Below are 18559 nucleotides of genomic sequence, written 5' to 3' on the forward strand. Positions count from 1 at the left end.
TCCAAATTGAATGTCCTATCCACCTTTAAAAATACTCCAAAACTCTATAATTATATCAACAGTTGGTAACATGCGTGATGTACGTTCCGCGCGTAATTTTAAAAGTCAAGGGGCTGAAGCAATGAAGCAATATACATAATGTACCGGTTCAGTTTTATAAAGCTCTTGTTCATCCTACTTCAAACATTTTCCCCTTGTTTCATTGATAGTGACCAAAATCACTCTTATTGCCGGTTACATAAAAGTCGGTTAAATTTTAATCCTGATTAATTTTACAAGAACCAATCAGAGAAGCCGTCTTTTCAGGAAAGCCTTCTCTAATAATTGGTTCTCGTGAAACTAAACACGATTAAAATTTAACCGGCTTTTGTCCAACCGAGCCTTAATCACTCTTAAGAGAAACAAATTATAATATTATAGCGCACCTTGTAGTTCTTAATTTTGAAACTTAATTCAGATAATTAGCCTACTTCACATCAAGGAATAGAACTAAATAACTTACAATATTTCACTAGACTGTATTCATTATTTTTATTTCATTGTATTCATTATTTTTGTCATTGGCATTGAAATACCAAGACTTATCAAAACTCACTCAACAACAAACAGCCACTATACTGTATTGCACATATTTTTTACAGAAATATTCCTTCCACCATTCGTAATGCTCATGACTGTTCACCTTATGAGTATAAAAAACACATCAAAATATGGTTGAGGGAGATTGGTAGGGAAAACATAGAATCCATAATCCATCCTAATTACCAATAATTTATGATTCACAGAAGCTCCTGTAATCTGCACTATCTTATCTGACTGCACGTGTGAATATAATGTAATATACCTTTACTACAATATTGCCTTAGCCATGTAATATAGTGAGGCAAAACCAACATCATCAAATTTTGTTATTAAAAAGTTGTAGTTACCAAGTTATATTATTTATCTATCAATTTATTTCTTCTCTATATATTTGTTTGTTCATTTCGATATTTTTTTAATAAATAAGGTGATATAATGTGTTCATGTATGATAATATATTGTTTATAACTTCTACTTCTCCAGTGACGGGTTCTTTATTGGGTTGCATCAATGCTCTCGAAGTGTATTATCCTCTCAGAAATGTTAAATAATGATTTAATTCATCTTTATTATAAAATCAAGAATGACTTATCCTTCTCAAACTACAAAAAGCATTACCTATCTCTCTATAAAGAACAGACTCCTCTCCACACACAGGCTCAAGCCTTCGTGGATAAGATGCATGTAATTAATTTGTTCTCTATTCCATGTCGTGGGAACATAATATTATTGAATTACAGATTGATGGAACTTACGGAGATGTTGCAATTATTCAAGTGCTTATGAATTAATAATTATTATTGAACAAAAATCCAAATTAAATGCTGTAATTGACTCCGCAGACTTCTGCTACTGTAAATATTGACAACAGGTTAAATTTTTGAATAGTAGGTAGCGCTCATCGAATTTCCATCTAGCTGTTTACCCTGTTGTCAATATTTGCAGTAGCAGGAGTCTTCAGGGTCAATTATAGCATTTAATTTTGATTTTCGTTTAAAATAATTATTATTGAATTATTTTCACAATACTGAAAAATGAAGTAGGCCTACACAATATAGTTTCAGGAGGTGAGGAATATATTCAGTTATTCACCAATCTACATGTACATTTATTATATTATTATAATATCTCTTTAGCTTTCTACTGCTGTTGTTTCTATCATGAATGATATAATATACTTTCCTCGAAACTCTGAGCGGTTTCTTTGAAAATATTTGAAACGTCTAATGAATACATTCTCTTATGATTCATGATATAGTGCTGATAGTATTTATATTTATTATTCTAAATGTACGTTTATGTATTTGTTCCAGTGTATTCGATCCAGGGTAATCTCTTTACGAGTGAAGAGGAGAAGCGGCAGCAGAGTTGGTATGTAATTTCCATTATACACTAGAATAATTCATGTTATCCAATTAACATCTAACACAAAAATATGAGGGTATTTGATTAATTTACATTTGCAGCAATCATCTTTTACCATTGAAATATTACAATGAAATAAACAATTAATACACAATCCTCCATCCAATGAGAAGCTGTCAAGTGGCCTATACTACTGTACATTCTTTATGTATAACATAAACAGAGAATGTTAGGTATACGGAATACTCATATGGGTATTCATTCATACAATAAGTCTTTACTCTTTATTCATTCATACAATAAGTACATTATGAAAATAATAGGGAGAGGAAAATAAGGTAACCTTGTGCTATTCCTCCCCAAATTTAGATAACACATAGTCCGAAATAGGTCAAGTCTTGTAGTTCTTCAATTCACAAAATTTTCAGTCCTCAAGTATCTTCACAAATTTTCAAATTTAGATGCTTCAAAACTAAACATAGAAGAAAATATTTCACATTATTATAACTAAAATAGGAAATATTTACATATTAAAAATATAATTTTGAAGGATCACCGAAAAACAAACTTAATTCTTATATATTAACTTGAATAATTATTTAAATATTAAAACTTAATTATTTAATATTGTTTGAATCTGAGTTTATCTCTATAAAATAAAGGATTTCACGTTTATATTTCGCATGCCTTATGATTATTGCATATTAAAAGAAGTACCGGGTAACACTCTTATGCATTCTAAAAATATTGTAATATTTCTTCAAATTGTGGTCGAAACATGGTAAATATTTTTTGAAAAGCTCCAAGACAGCTTGAAAGTTATACAGGAGATCAATGTGATGTACAAATTTTATTACGTGATACAAAAAAATGTAAGAACCAGATCTTTATTTTCACTATTCGTGGTGAGAAGGCTATAGTGAACAAAATTCCATAAGGCATACATTCAATTAACAAAATTTTCAGTCCTCAAGTATCTTCACAAATTAGATTAACTTGTTTCTCATAAAAAATATCGTATTGAAAATTATGATAAAGTATCTTGTTTAGTTACTTTTAAACTATTGTTGAAAAATGTATTATCTATCAATAGTCATGAAACAGCAAGACAGCGAACATGTAATGATATGAGTAAATTGAATAATTTATGCATGAAGGCTAAATAGGTAATTTTTTTACTAGTTTCTCCTTGTTCTTTCGTGAATTTGATTACCGGTATGGTATTGTAAGTGCCTATTTAGGGAATTTATTCCTGAATATATTTAAAAATGAAAGGAACAGATGTTCAATGTCTAGCAATCATGATTTGAGAAGAGCTGAAGCTGCTGTATGTTTTTAATTTATTACTGTTTGCCATTGAATCACTTAGTTTATGATTGAAAAATAATTAATTGAATAACCTACTATTTACCTTTACAATCTACTCACCTTCATCCACTTCTCTATTAATTATTGTCCAGTCAAATGGTCGTTTTTCAGGAAACAGCCCCGAAATAATTTTTTCCCACGTTTCTATATGCATTTTGGGGCGCTGAATTCGAATCTGAAATTTTCTAACACGCCAGGGGGTGTGTTAGGGGGTGTGTCACTCCAAAACCCCCCAAAATTTAAGACTTTTTTTTAATTTTCCACTATATCTCGTAAACTTCATGTATTTGGTGAAAAATCATTTCCTACAAAATTAAAGATGATAAAATTTCCAATTTATTTAGTGGTCGCGCAGGACTCTACCTTTTTTGGTTCCGGAGCTACGAATTTTCAAAAAATGGGTATTTTTTAATGGGGTTTTCAAAATTATGCAAACCTACCACTTCTACCCTATACAACTTGAATATTTTTCTAGTAATGATAAAAAACACACATAATGTGAAAGAACAATTCATTCTGAATAGGATTCCTCAGGAATTTTCGAATTTATTAGTGGGGGGAGGGGAATACACCCAAAAATAGAAAATCATGTTCTACAGCCAAAATACAATTTTTCATAGTAATACCTTTTCAAGGCCCTCCTAAAAAAATACATATTTCGACTTAAATCATCTTACATAGATGATTTACATTGAAACATTCAATTTCAGTATTTCCTATTGGTGGAGGGGGGGGGGGAGGTGATGCATATAAGGATACGTCAAGGATCAAAACTTCAAACACTTATAGCTATTGATCAGATCTCCTCGTACTACAGCTCATTCTTCTCAGCTCGTCAGGGCGGTTGAAAATCATGTATCATAACTGAAATTTAATAAAAAAAGTGGAAAATTCCTCCTTGAGTGTATTTTAGCCCATAATTACATATAGGTACACCAAAAAATGGCCAACATCTATATTCAAAACTGTGCATCTCGGTAACCCGAAATGATAATAAATGGTACTTTTGGTCTTGATTTGAAGAACCTTATTTGAATTGGAAGAACTATGAATAAAGTTGATTCAATTTGGAGCTCAATTAAATAATATACTTTCTATTGTCACATAGTTTCTTTATCTGTTAATTTCTGTCATCTAATAATGAGGCATTTCAAAGCTCTAATTTCCAATTGGCTTCAATTTTCCAACATATTTACCTTCTTAATAATATTATTCCACTATTACTTGGAACTGTGACACTCTGAGTGTGCTTCGGCTACAGTAGTAATCCATAGCCGCCTAATTCTTCAACTGTTTTTCACCGTACGGCACTATACTTATTTTTTTTAAGCTGCCGTACAACAAACTTATGAAAGAATAAGCAGCACAAATGCGTTTATAAATTATTAACCACTTTATAGACAATGTGGCATTTTTATACCCCCCCCCCTCAAGAGGTATACTGAATCTAAATGCAATAATTTATTGTGAATAATTTTCCCTTGATCAACACCTTGGCTCGCCTGGTAACTCTTATCATAGCTACAGTACGGCAGCTGCGCTTTGACTAAAAATCATGTTTGAAGATTTGAGAAGGACAAATAGAGTAATATCAACTATCGTCAATATAAAATGGTGAATTTGCTCACTGTTCGCATACATCAAATACCTTGCAATAATGTATTGTAGAATCAAAGAAATTGATTTTTATTTGAAATGCAATGTTATATCACAAGACTTTTTAGCAGAAATCAGTTAAATTGACAAAGAAATACCTAAAAGGAAATCATGTAATTTCCAAATCAGCTTCATAATACAACCTATTATAAATAAGCTGATTTAAAGATAACCAAAAGACAATACTGTAAAACAAGTAAATTCGTATGGCTTATTGTTGGTGGCGAGTCCCTCAAGGAATGGTCCCACCAAGCCTCACAACTGTTAAAATCAGTCGGGACCGACTTAAAAGTGCTCATTCGATAACTAGGAAGGTACGATACTGTAATTATAGGTATCGGTAACAATAAAAAGGATAAAGAGGTATTTTTGAACCTGAATAGAATTTGATGCACGTTTTAACAGGAAAATATTCTTCAATTATCAATAAAACCTTATCACTGTATATTCAACGTAATAATTGTATTAAATAGTAATTGCAAGTTCCTTTCATTCTTTAGGCACATGACACATATTTTTTAATAAGTTCATAAGCTCAATAAGTTTAATAAGCTCATAATTCCAATAATTTTTCAACGAATGCTGTGATTAACATTATTTCTTAATAGTTTTTTCTGAATAGTATGGTTTTATAATTTAGTACTACACGGTACTACCAGTAGTAAAATTCTCCATAAACTTTGTGCCAATATCCATTCATGATAAAACTGTACTGTAACCACAATACCACACAATAAGAAGCAAATAATGTTAAAATATGGAAATAATAGTACAATATAATTACTAGCCCTTTCAAAATACTTCATAATGTGTCATCTGATAAAATAGACCACACTACACTGTTCATGAATAATTCCCCTATTTAACATCATCCTCAGCCAGAAAAATATTTCTCAAAATCTTTGAGTGTGTCTGGTAACATCCCGGCCTCTATTTCTAGCGATTGTTTATTCATTGTACAAAAACTAATTATAATACTATAACTATATTAAGGTATTATTATTATATTATAGTATAGGTACTATAAATTAGTATTATTAGTAAATTATAGTATACATAACTATATTATAGTTATGACATTGAAGGAAATACTAGGCTGAGCCTATACTATTTCTCTCTAAAAATGTTGATAGAATGTTAATGTTGTCCATTGTTGATAGCAATGGTAATGATTAGCTTTTTTCCAGTCTGCCAGTTTTGTCTCATAACCGGCTTCCTAGTTCCTTCAACGTTTCGGGATTCGGGAAAGAGTCAGTTGTAGAACCATTCGTTTTCTCTCGGCTAACATCGTGCAACCTCGGCTGTAGTTGTAGTTGATGGTGACGTCACACGGCCAGGTCGACCGTCGACGACTTATCTCGCCAGGTGAGCCGCAGCGACCTCTTCAGGCAAAACCGTCATCTAGTCTTCCACAAGAATCCACCGTGGCTGTCGTTGGATACAATATTCCTTCTTCCTCTCGTAAAATTTATCACCGCCAAACAGTCGTTCACAAACAATAACTTGTTGATTCAGTGTTGTGTTGTTCTTTATCAGTTGGGTTTCTAGTGTGTTGATAAGAAAACTAGTCGGTTGGTTCGTGTAGAAGATAGCATAGCGTTCGGTTGTGCCAAATAATATCTCACCGCTGCAGCAGCCAGCCTCTGGAGCTATTGGATAAAGAGTCTCATGCGTTGTTAGGTCACTACACCACTGTATCTGCGCACAGCCATCAAGGTAAAAATCTATTTCAGATGTTATCGAGTTTCTTATTAATCCTTGAAGTAATTTTTAAACTAGTGCCAAGTAAATAAATTACCCACCATGTCACCCAAAAAATTATTGAAAAACATTATCATCTCAAAATAACCGCAATATCTTTGAAAATAAATTTATTGGTCCCATAATATCTTGAAAATTTAAAAGGAGTTTTAAAAGGTTTGTAATAGTTCAAAATGTTTTGTCAAATAGGAAAATCTGAGTCATTATCATCCCAGGATGATAGCCTATTTCAATATCTCAGTTAGCCTAATATGAGAAGGTCGATTGATCAATACCATTACTTTTGGAGAGTTGACAGAATTGTTTAAAATTTAAATCGGTACTGTTGGTAGATTTAAAATTTGTACTGTTATAACAGGGGTGCCCATCTCCCCCAAGACCATGGACGCATCCCCCTTCCTGAGCTTTTGAAAAGTTTCAGCCTCTACCCTCTCCCTACAAATAACAAATGTTGTCAGTAGTCATTTTTAAACCCTGTTCAAACCCCCCCCCCCTCCTGTGAGCACTCATGATAATAAATTATAGCAAGTTTCAAAAGAATTGAAAAGATCACCATTAAACTTTCTAAAACTCTCAAGGAGAGACGCCTGACGGTTTCCTTTTACCATTAACTTACCTGCTTCAGCAGGTGGTTAGTGTCTGAATTATTGAATTATTTGGAAAGAAAAAAATAATTTGAAATTATTAAGGTGCGCGGTGCTATCTATTGAGAGTATAGTGTGAAGATGGTCTGAAATCTGGCAACTTTGCACTCATCTGTTCCAATTTCCATCGGACTATTTTCGTGCGATTGACTACAGTTTCGGATAATATTTTTATTCTGAAATGTCAAAGTAATTGATGATTAGAATAATAAATCATATTAATAGTATTATTCACAATTTTGAGAATATTCCACAAAGCATAAAAAAATAACTTGCAATCAATTTTCTATTTTCTACTGTTGTATTAAAGCATTGGAACAACCTTCATTACCACTTGATAACAAATAGCAATTCAATTTTAGTTGAGAGCTGTTATCAGGTATCCCGCAATCAATTTACTCTGATAAGAAATTGGAATAACTGCCTGTTCGTGAGTGAATTCGTTTTCTATAGATTAATTGCTACGTGAAATTCTTATTTTAGCACGAATGAAAGCATCCAGTGATTTATTGTAGGCTATCCTACCTTTTGTTGATAATGCTAGTGAGTAACTAAAATTAACGATTCTCAAAGGAATGTGATATAATGTTTAATGCAGTCGTGTATATGAGTCACAGCATAACGAGTAATTTTCACAGAAAACTAACTCATTTATGCAATGCTCATTTATCAATAATGCTGTAATGTTTCGCTGGGTTGAAACATTTTCCGAGTCACAATCAATGAATATATGATCAAGAATGTAAGTATACAATGTATGATTAATATACAATTTACATTATATTATCTCTGGTTACAATTTCCCTGGACACAAGGGCCCGGTCGCATAAATGTTTGGTGAAGGAAGAGAACCGTGCATGTTTTCGGGAAACGTGATTTACGATTTTTGGGGGAATTCATTACCTGACTTAGAGACGAAATCGGAATGAGAACCATTCCACAGTTGAGGAAAACGGGAAAACCTCCATTTCTCTTATTGTTTTTCACTTTTCAAGAGCTCTTGCTCCTGTGACATGGAAGAAATTTATATCCACCATTCTGAGGATTATTGAATTGTAAAACATCAACTCTATTGAATTTTGAATTGAACAATTAAGATGTATGATTCTCTCCAACCATTGGTTATATCGTTATTATTTTTATTATTATATTACTATGACTACTACATAACATTAATATAATAAACATCACAATGCGAAAATCGGATTGTCCTATATCGGTTAATCTGATGTAATAACCTTATAATAATAACAATATTTAGATATGGTTGGACTTGAAAAAAGTCAATTCAGCATAATTGTCTTTTTCAAAAATCCTCTATTGTCTTGACCAATATTCAAATTAACGCTGAGCACGCAACAAGTTTTCACTATTCTAAATCAATTCAATCAATTTTTTGACAATTCTGCTGACTAGACCCACATGGGTCTTTGTCAGAGAGAATAGACGGATTCCACTTGTATACAGTACTTCAGCCTATCTGCCTACGACATATCATCCACAAACTTTTTTTCTAATCTCCCATTACGGTACCTATAATTGTTAGGTACCCCAAAATTGTTAGGGGCCCTCAAAACTAAGCACCCAGTGCACCCTTCGCAAACACCCCCCCCCCCCAATTGGATCCGGCAGTGCTTGCAATACAATGATAGCGTTTCTTTTTTTTCTTCTTCTCTTTATTTCCCAACTTTATTAATTTGTGACAGCCAAGCTAATATCATAATTTATACTCCTAATTTATTATGGTATGAGTGTTTGTTCATACAAAGCTTGAAGAAGTCAGATGAAATGAAATTTGCTAGGATCTATAGGAATAGCAAAAAATCAATCCCTGCGCTGATTCATGCATTAAATACTTGATATATACATACTGATTCATTGTTATTAGAAGATGAATTTGTAGATTTATCAAGTAATCAATTGTTTATAAATTGATCCATTGATTCGATTTTTCGTAACTTGCATTATATGAGTTCCAATGTTTAAGGTAGCGTACTATAATCATGATTGAGATGCATTAATGTTTCTGAATTATAACAGGGGCTGGAGCAATATTCAATCTTCAAACATTGGGTTTTGACATGATTGAACATTGTAACTTTGATAAAAAATTTAAGGTATTGTGAATATTTATTGCAAACGACTCTCTTGGTTTCAATTTAGACGAAAGTAGTAAACTAAAATGGTATTGTCTCATTTTGAGCCCCGTAGATGGAAAACATCTTCCAATTTCCATATTCCACGAATAATGCTTTCTTGTTCACCTTGAATAAATAATGTAGAAGTCGAAATATTTGTAAACAGCTTCTTTAATATAAATGTTTTCTGTCCATTGGAAGAAGTGATTACTTGTATTTTGTCCTTTCTGTTCTAATCAGTATAATATATCGTTGGTAATTTTTTATGTACTTTGAAAATTTGTTCTTTATTGGGTTCCAAAAATGAGTAAGCCGGCTACTTTCTTTGTTATTTCCTGATGTGTTCATGTGCTTCTTCTATCTCCGATTAGTTTTTTGACTCTTCTAGACCAGTTGAAATTGTCGTAGAGACACGAATAAGTTTCCAAGGTCAAAGGTGCACGCCAGAAAGGTGAAGTGGTTTTATTATTGCCAGCAAGCAGCAAGATGGTAGTGGTGGGCTGGCAGGCGCATTCGCGTAGGCGAGTTGAGTCACGACTACAAGCTGCCATATAAAAAAGTTATAAGCCGTTTTTTTGTGCAGAAAAGCACTTGATAAAAAGTCTGAATGTTGGAAAAATATGCTCGAATTTAGAAAAATCCTAAATACGTTGATTAGGGGATTACGTTTAGTTAGTGGAGAAAATCTGTTGAAATTTCAATCAGAGAGCTCGTTAGAAATAATGCTAAGAATGAAAATGGTTCTTTTCCTCAGAAATAGTGAATACAATACAGTACTATTAGAGTAGAGGTTGATACAACAATCCACCGTTCAGCCACTAAATTGTAGACTCAAAATAGACCAACAGCATCTTGACCGGATCTTCATATTTTCCAATTATTGTGCTCATTTGCTTCGAATTTTCCTTCTTGACGTCTCACTACTTCTTCTGGTGATCATTACACAGCGCATGCGCACAGGGGTCATTGTCTAGTCGTGTTGCGACGTGCGCAACTAAAACTGCAACTGAGATCACGATTTGAATCGCACAATCTGAGACGGGAAAAAATTCATCCGGATGCGTCCAGTGTAAACCATGCAATTCTATGAGTGCGGAGCAATTTCGGTTGCGATTCGAAGATCGATAGAAAAACAGGCGAGACTGGAATCATCGATTCTGTTGCCGGTAAAAGCTTGACTTTATCCCGGAATCACAATATCACTTATTTCTTTTTGACCTCTCGGTTCAATATCGGCGGCTGCAATATCATTGCCAGGCTAGCTCGATTGGGCAATATTGCTCCAACTATGAGTCCAATGCTAATAATACTTATTGGAACGTTGTTGCCATGTTGCCTATGAATGCCCAAACTATTTCTCCCTAAGGCACCTTCAAACATATAATATTCGGTGTATACTGTATTATACCTGTATAGTAGTAGACACTGCCTTACTCATTTTCAATATTAATTTCTGTCTGCCAGTACCTACTCCCACATCCCACACTCCTTTATTGATCAGATTCTCTTACTAGAAAAAATCATTTATAGATATGGATCACTATCAGAAGTTTTCTGTATTAGATACTGGCTCAGAATGAACAATCTAGTATAGAAGAATAAATAATTCAGTATAGACGTTCCCTCTGATAGGTACTGGTCTGAAGAGGCCATTAGTGATAGTAAGACTTGCAATTTACATTATTTTTCATCGGACTGTCTCTCAATATCACAAGTCATTTATCTATTTATCTATATCAAAGCACACAAGCAGGGATAGAAAAAATAGATAACAATAGGTGATGATCCAATATGTTGTTCCAATTGCTGTCACCTTATTAATATAGATAGTTTCAACCGTCATCAATTTTTTGTGATAAGGAGTTTTGTTCTTACCTTAACCCTCTTTCAGATTAATGTTGTTTTTCTGTAGGTGAGTTCTCAATGTGAGTTGAAAGGACTGTTCTGTACATGCCAAATGTTATATTCAGTGAGGAAGACTCTGTACTTGATTTGGAAATGTTCATAGGCCGAGACGATATGGCCCAGTTCTGTTTATTAGTTGTTGTTTTCTCTTTCTTCTCCATTGCCGGTATCGCTTTGTAGTTAAAAGTGAACACGAAACTACTCACTATTTTGTTCAGTCGAGTGAGCAAAACATAGTTCACGCTGTTCAAGCATAGGCCTCGTTTCCGATGTTTCCTGCATTGCAATTGCAATCCCCATGCTAGGCTGACTACGGTAATCTTTGCTTTTCTAGTAGAATTTTGTGGAAGGCTTTCAAGGCCGGAACCTAAATGACAGCATTTAGCGGTTGGGATTGTGGAAAAAATGTTAATGGCGGAAAAAATGAATGAACGCCTACAGTGAGAAGGCAAAAAATAGGAATGAAATTCAGAAAAAAATGAATAAGATAGAGAGAAATAAAGGTATGAGTAGTGTGATTGTAAGAAAAGAAGAATACGTTAACCGTGCAAGTGGATAAGAGATGTACATGGACCTTGAGTCACTACAATGCTTTTTCTCAGCAAATTAAAGGCAATTGCAACGTAGAACTTCATGACTGCTTTGGGATTTGTTTATGAATAGTTCTAACAATAGAAATAATGCTGTTGAGTTACAGCTGGTTAGCTTAAATGTTTTCCTTTCAAACCTTTCCAGATAAGATGAGAGTATTGTTGGAAATTGGAAAATCTATTTTGTTTCACTATTTTGAATTTTGAAAATTCTTATCTTATATTTATCTCATTTTGTTGGGTGTGGAAATTGTCTTTGGGTGTGGAAATGCTAAAGTTTTATCGTCATAATGGTACAATTTTCATGTAAGCAATAATATTGTTGAATAGATTGTATGTTCCAGTTATGAATAATGAACAGAATAGTGTTATGATTATCTAGCGATCTACAGCTTTCATAGGCAAAGGTATTTCTCTATTACATCTATTCCAATTAATCATTCTTAAGAAAACCTATAGAACAGTGTTCCATTATTACTTATTATGGATAGATCCCCTATTGCATCATTATAAACATCTATCTAATTACATAACACTAAAATAAATGAATTAACACTATTAATTTTGTTTGTGTAATACGCTGACTGAACTAGATAAAGCGTTGCAAAATCAGTAGGAACGTTCTGATATGACACACCTTTCAAATAACGGTGTCAAGCACTCCTGATTTCTAGTTCTATTCGATAATAGCTATAGCCTTATTAAGCAGAGAACATATTTGTAGAATATTGTAGTAGTATTTCGGTGAATTATAGCTAGGATTATCTCCATAATTTCATTGAAAAGTCTCTCACTATCTCTGGAATATATACATTTTTCATTATTTCTTCGAATTGTACTTTATGTTTTGGTTTTTTGTAAACGTATTATAGTTTTTCAATAATTAAATATGAAACTATTTTCCATTTCAGTAAAACTATACACCGAGAATTTCTTCTAATTACATTCATTTGCCATGGAGTTGTGAAAACTCTATTTTAAGTATTCTAAACAGATAATCACTTCTGTATTAATATTGTTAAATATCGGGGCACCGAGCTTCGCTCGTTATTTTTATTTATTGATAAACAGAACACAATTCTCTAAAATGATCGTGTTTATATTTCACAGCTGGCTATATGTCATCTTATGAATTTCGGGGATGCGATATTTTGATTTTTCACATACTCACTCTTTTACTATCCACAGCTGTTTCAGCCAAGGATGAATTATCCTTTTAATGTCGTTCAGCGAGTTTTCTCAAGGATGAGACTTAGTGCAATCGAATCTTTATATCATAAACCTACTATGTTCCAAATTTCGTGAAAATCGTTAGAGCCGTTTTCGAGATCCGTTAAACATAAATAACCAGATATAAAAATAGCCAGATATAAAAATAACCAAATATAAAATTAACCAGATATATAAATACAGAAATTGCTCGCTACTCGCTATAATAGGATGTATAACATTAATCTACCCATATTATTATTTCAATACATAAATTTTTCCCTGTTATTTTCATCATGGAGTAGTTTCATTTCATTGAAAGTGTTTCGCTTGATTATGTCCAACTTTTCCCAATGCGATTGTGGTACATACACAATGTGATTGTATACAACAACATTTCCAAAATATTATAATATCTAGAGATTCTAAGTAGGATGAACTACAGAAGTGGTGGGCAAGTTATAGCCTATTACTTTCCATTTATTCTTATCTTGTAATATTTTTTTATATTTCCTATTATATGTATTCTTATTATTCTTTGTAATTATTGTTGATGGGAAACTCGCTGTGTTCTCACGCTAGGAAAACCAACTTCAGTAAGTCAATTGGACTTGTTGAGCTACTATCAATATTATTAGTTTGTATCTGAAGCGGTGTATATATTAGGCCATGATAGGTATCAAGTTGTGTTGAACTGGTTATCATTGGGATTGTCAAGGTGATTATTACTTGTTCATTTATCAGGTGAATAGAATCTGGTTTACTAATAAAGCAGATGTGTATCATGCAATACACGTCTGCAAGTCTCTGAATATTCACTCATTTTGTTTCAAAATTTGCGAGACACCAATCACTAATGGTTGTTTCAACCCTGAAGCATGTGCAGTAGTTAAGTATTCTAACACCCGTTTCCAGAAAAGAGAAAAAAAAAATGAAAAATTTATTCAAAGACAAATTATCGTGATTTGAAAAAGATTTCATTGAGACTATTATTACTCAAAAACGCTGTGGTACCCAAATAGCATATCTATATGGAAGGATACTGAGTATAAAGCAAAGAGGTTTTTCAGAGATTTCACAGTAATGAATTCTAGATCAACAATCATCTTCAGCATGGAAACCAGTGGCAGAGAGAAAAGCATAAGAAGATATCCCGTGGTATAAAGCGTTTATGTTCCAATTTTCAATGTTAACTCAAGCCGATAGGTCTATAATTATTTTTCGTGAAGCTTTGTGACGCTGGTAGTCTCACTGTGCCGTTTTTGTTTTTACACTCTCATCCGGCCAAAACTGTAATAATAGACAGTAGTTGACAGTAATCGGCTTCAGTTAACAAAAAATCGGCTTGAAATTTGAAACATAAACGACTTATTGACCGAGCGAAGTGAGGTCTACGATTCAAATCGACGGTTTTGCATTTTTCTTTATGTTTATAAGTTTTTGTTTTTATTTTTATATTTATGCTCCGTATTTTCGGCGAAACGCAGCAATAGATTTTCATGAAATTTGACATGTATGTTCCTTTTTGATTTTCGCGTTGACGTATATATAGGGTTTTTTGAAATTTCGATTTTTAAGGATAATACAAAAGGATAAGGAGTCTCCTTCTAACACCAATATTACCGTAAAAACCAGACTATAGAATTATTCATCATAGATCAGCTGTCGAGTGGATTATTAATTGCATGCAATAGCGCATGTAATTAATATCTCAATCTAACTTGGTAAAAAATCAGCTGATGTGTGTACTATTAATTGCATGCAATAACGCATGCAATTAATAACTAAAAAAAGCATAGTATTGTCTCTCGACCTTTCTCTGCTTTGAACTCGGGCTGACCTGTTGCCAGTATGTCTTGAAGGAGATTAGCTTTTGATGTTAGCATTTTTGATAAACCATTAGCCGTTTTCACACCGATATCTCGCCGACCGATACAACATACAGACAGGATTTACTCTGATGGACAGTATAAGAGGAGGCTGTGGATTATAACTACTGTTCACAGACTACTAGTATGATGGGATATCTTCTTAAGCTATCTTTTCTCTATGCCAGTGGTTGAAGAGAATGATTAACAGGTTGCTGAGTTTTAGAGCATAGACCTATCGAAAGAGTTTAATTGAATTGAATTGCCTTTACTTTTTAATCCTAGGAGGGCAAAGCTAGGGCGTAGCCGGCCATCTCTCACACTTGACAATACAATACAATATTAATTCACAATAGTAATAGCAGCATAGAATAACCAATGTACCATTCTCAATTTATATATATTATTTTAATCAATCTCCAGTTAAATATATTATATTTATTATTCCCACTTTAGTAGTAGTATTAACTCGAAACAGTAATGAGTATAAAACACCATTTACTAGCAGACGGAAACTGGTGTTGAAGTATGGAAGTGGATGATAGCAGTAGCATTGATGATTGCCTGTTTTGAATATACTCTAGTGAGTAGTACAGCTACTGGATGTGCCGGATGTAGCAACGGTACCTAGGTGTACCATACATTTGCAGCGGTTAGGGAACGGAAGCAAAGGTTGCGTGGTGTAAAGGCAAGTGGTCGCTTCAATGCATCTACTTCCGAAGTCTGCGAATTATTTATTATACCTCTTTAGGAAGATTCAATTCAGGCTCAGTGTGGAACGTCTATAATATTGTACTCTGGTATGATCGGAGAACTGAGACCTGCAGTTCATTCTCAAATCAAGATAAAATAATACATTTTGACTTATAATAGAATTACAAAGAAAGATATTATGATAAGAATAGAATGAATGACTTGTTTATTTGTTGACGTGGCTTATTGGTTTATTTTTTGTTTATAAAATGGATATAATAGACTTATTCTTCAATAAATGACCAAGTACATTCACTCAAAATCCAATTATGAGCTTACAATTCCCAAAACTCTCCAATATGCTTACAAAAACCATACATTCAGTATCGGGATAACTTGACCTTGGAAACTAATCTTATAATTTCCTGATTGCTAGTTGTTTCTGAATTGATAACCCAATTTTAAAGGTATTCATTTACAATAAGGATTCAACATAAACCCATAAAACTTGGTTACTTACATAGTACTATACAATTATACATTTTCAATGATTCCTCCATTGGGTGAACAAACGACTTTCAGCCTCCTAGCAATTCACTCCAAGTGTGTGTATCCAAATATATCCACTGTCACTAAAGCTTGAGCAGCTAAAATTCTGTTTTTAATATAGATTAAGAGAAATTTAAACTTCATTTAGTTGACTAGTAGTTCTGTGATCAGTAGACCTCGCGCATTTATAAACCGCAGCCTCCTCTTATACTGTCCATCAGAGTAAATCCTGTCTGTATGTCGTGTCGGCGATGTATTGGTGTGAAAACGGCTAATGGCTGTTGGGGCTCGTCTATCAAAAATGTTAACATCAAAAGCTAATCTCCTTCAAGACATACTGGCAACAGCAAAGCCCAAGTTCAAAGCGGAGAAAGTTCGAGAGACAATACTATGTTATTTTATTATTAATTGCTTGCATTATTGCACGCAATAAATTCATCAATTAATATAATCAATATTATTTCATTTATTTATTTATTCCCAAAATACGTCTCCTTAACAATAAAAATTGTACAGATACAAATGAAAAAAGAAAAATAATTCGAACTTTTTTGATGCTCTATCATGAAGTAAGTTATTAAGTATTGTGTAAGTTATTAAGTATATGATTTGTTGTTCTTTTTAATTGTTTGAATCTATTCAAGATTGACTAATTTATTCAGAAACACCCTATTGTAAAGAAACCTAGCTATCTTTCATAGAATTTGTCACATCTTACAGCAAAAGTTTAGTTCTTACCAGTACTATCCACAGATAAACTGAAAGAACCTCAAACTGATATTCCACGACTCCCAAAGTTTGTGTAATGTGTATTTTGGCCGTGATATCTGTCAACAGATTTCTGTATGAGCTGAGCTATGAATAGCTGACAGCTAATTCGATAATATCAAGTGGCTGTGAACTTTGACTCACATCTCAAAAGGTGTGTGCGAAAAAAGTATGATAATAACATTTAAGAAAGTGCTTTTATTACAGATCTTCTATTGTTTTAATGTGACAGATTTCTCAAGAATAATGTGAGTGCATTCATTGTTATATTTCTGGTGGGTGTGAGTGCAGTGTAGAAATATGTGTAGGTTTTCCCTTCCATGTTATCTGTATGAGTCAAATGGAAATTAGTAGCAGCTTTAAACCCACCTTACTTTAACAATTTTATCGTTTATCTTTATAGTAATCCTTAATATTTTTTATCTTTTATAGTTATCCGTCCATCACTCTCATATTTGCCAAGTAAGCCTATTTGCTTTCAAATTGCATTGTAAATGAAAATATAATCTATCTACCATCAGTGGTACTTTCGCAATTGAATTCCGTTGACAGAAAGGTTTTATAACAACAGATATTATACTAATACACATACTATATATTTATTTCCTTGCTACTGATTGATTCTATCTCAATAACGATGTTTTGGGAAACTTGATTGGACCCAGCAATATTGCATTTGTGTCTGCAAAAAGAACGGATTAAAACTCACCATTCCGTTCCTTTAAAGTATATAGGTATAACGCATTGGATTAAATTAAACTTTATGGCACTATAGGCGTTGATTGCTTTATCGATTGAACAAAGCTTCCTTGATAGCTTGAAATGATATGATATGGCTATTATGGGTTATCCTATCCTTTATTAATCATTTTATAGAAAATCACTATACTCATAGTACGTGTTCTGTTACGAATAACTATTTTATTTCTGCATTACGAAATAATGATTACTTACTTGAAATGAATAGTACAGTATCAATACAGCACATAATACAGTGAGCGGTGGAAGCACCCTATTTTATCTCAATAACAACTACATCAATGCTGCTGAAAATGCTAAGAAACACTACTCAATTTTCAGAGAGCTGTTAACAATATTCTATTGAATAGCCACGTTTTTCTACTCAACCCGCTAGATGAAATCTGAGTAGACAGTGCAAATGAAATGTGGTTTTCAACCTAACTTTAAATATCTGCTGCATTGTCCGAGTGTTTGAATGCCTTAAGTATTCTCTTGGATGTTTGGATGTTCGCTGTATTTTTCCATACACAAGAATATCTGCAGAATTTTCCTGGATGTTTAGATATCCGCTGTATTGTTATGAATGTTTGGTTTACTGTAGAATTCTTTAGGAGGTTTGCGGCCGGCATCTAGAGTATGCTTGCTTTACTTGACCATTCTTTTTGCGAGAAATGTGAGCCGTTGGTTGACCACCCATTACCGATGTAGTGGCCACTTGTTTG

General features: G+C 33.2%; 1 protein-coding gene across 1 annotated transcript in view; it reads left to right on the forward strand.

Moving 5' to 3' along the window:
• Window positions 1-70: 70 nt before the first annotated feature.
• LOC120353653 overlaps window positions 71-18559 on the forward strand; it is a 72542-nt gene continuing 54053 nt past the window's right edge. The window contains exons 1-2 of the mRNA XM_039438216.1: window positions 71-79; window positions 1896-1953. Of these exons, the coding sequence (XP_039294150.1) occupies window positions 71-79; window positions 1896-1953 (67 nt within the window). The remainder of the gene's footprint in view (window positions 80-1895; window positions 1954-18559) is intronic.

Source organism: Nilaparvata lugens, chromosome 11 (assembly GCF_014356525.2).
Source record: "Nilaparvata lugens isolate BPH chromosome 11, ASM1435652v1, whole genome shotgun sequence".
In the NCBI taxonomy this organism is placed as follows: domain Eukaryota; kingdom Metazoa; phylum Arthropoda; class Insecta; order Hemiptera; family Delphacidae; genus Nilaparvata; species Nilaparvata lugens.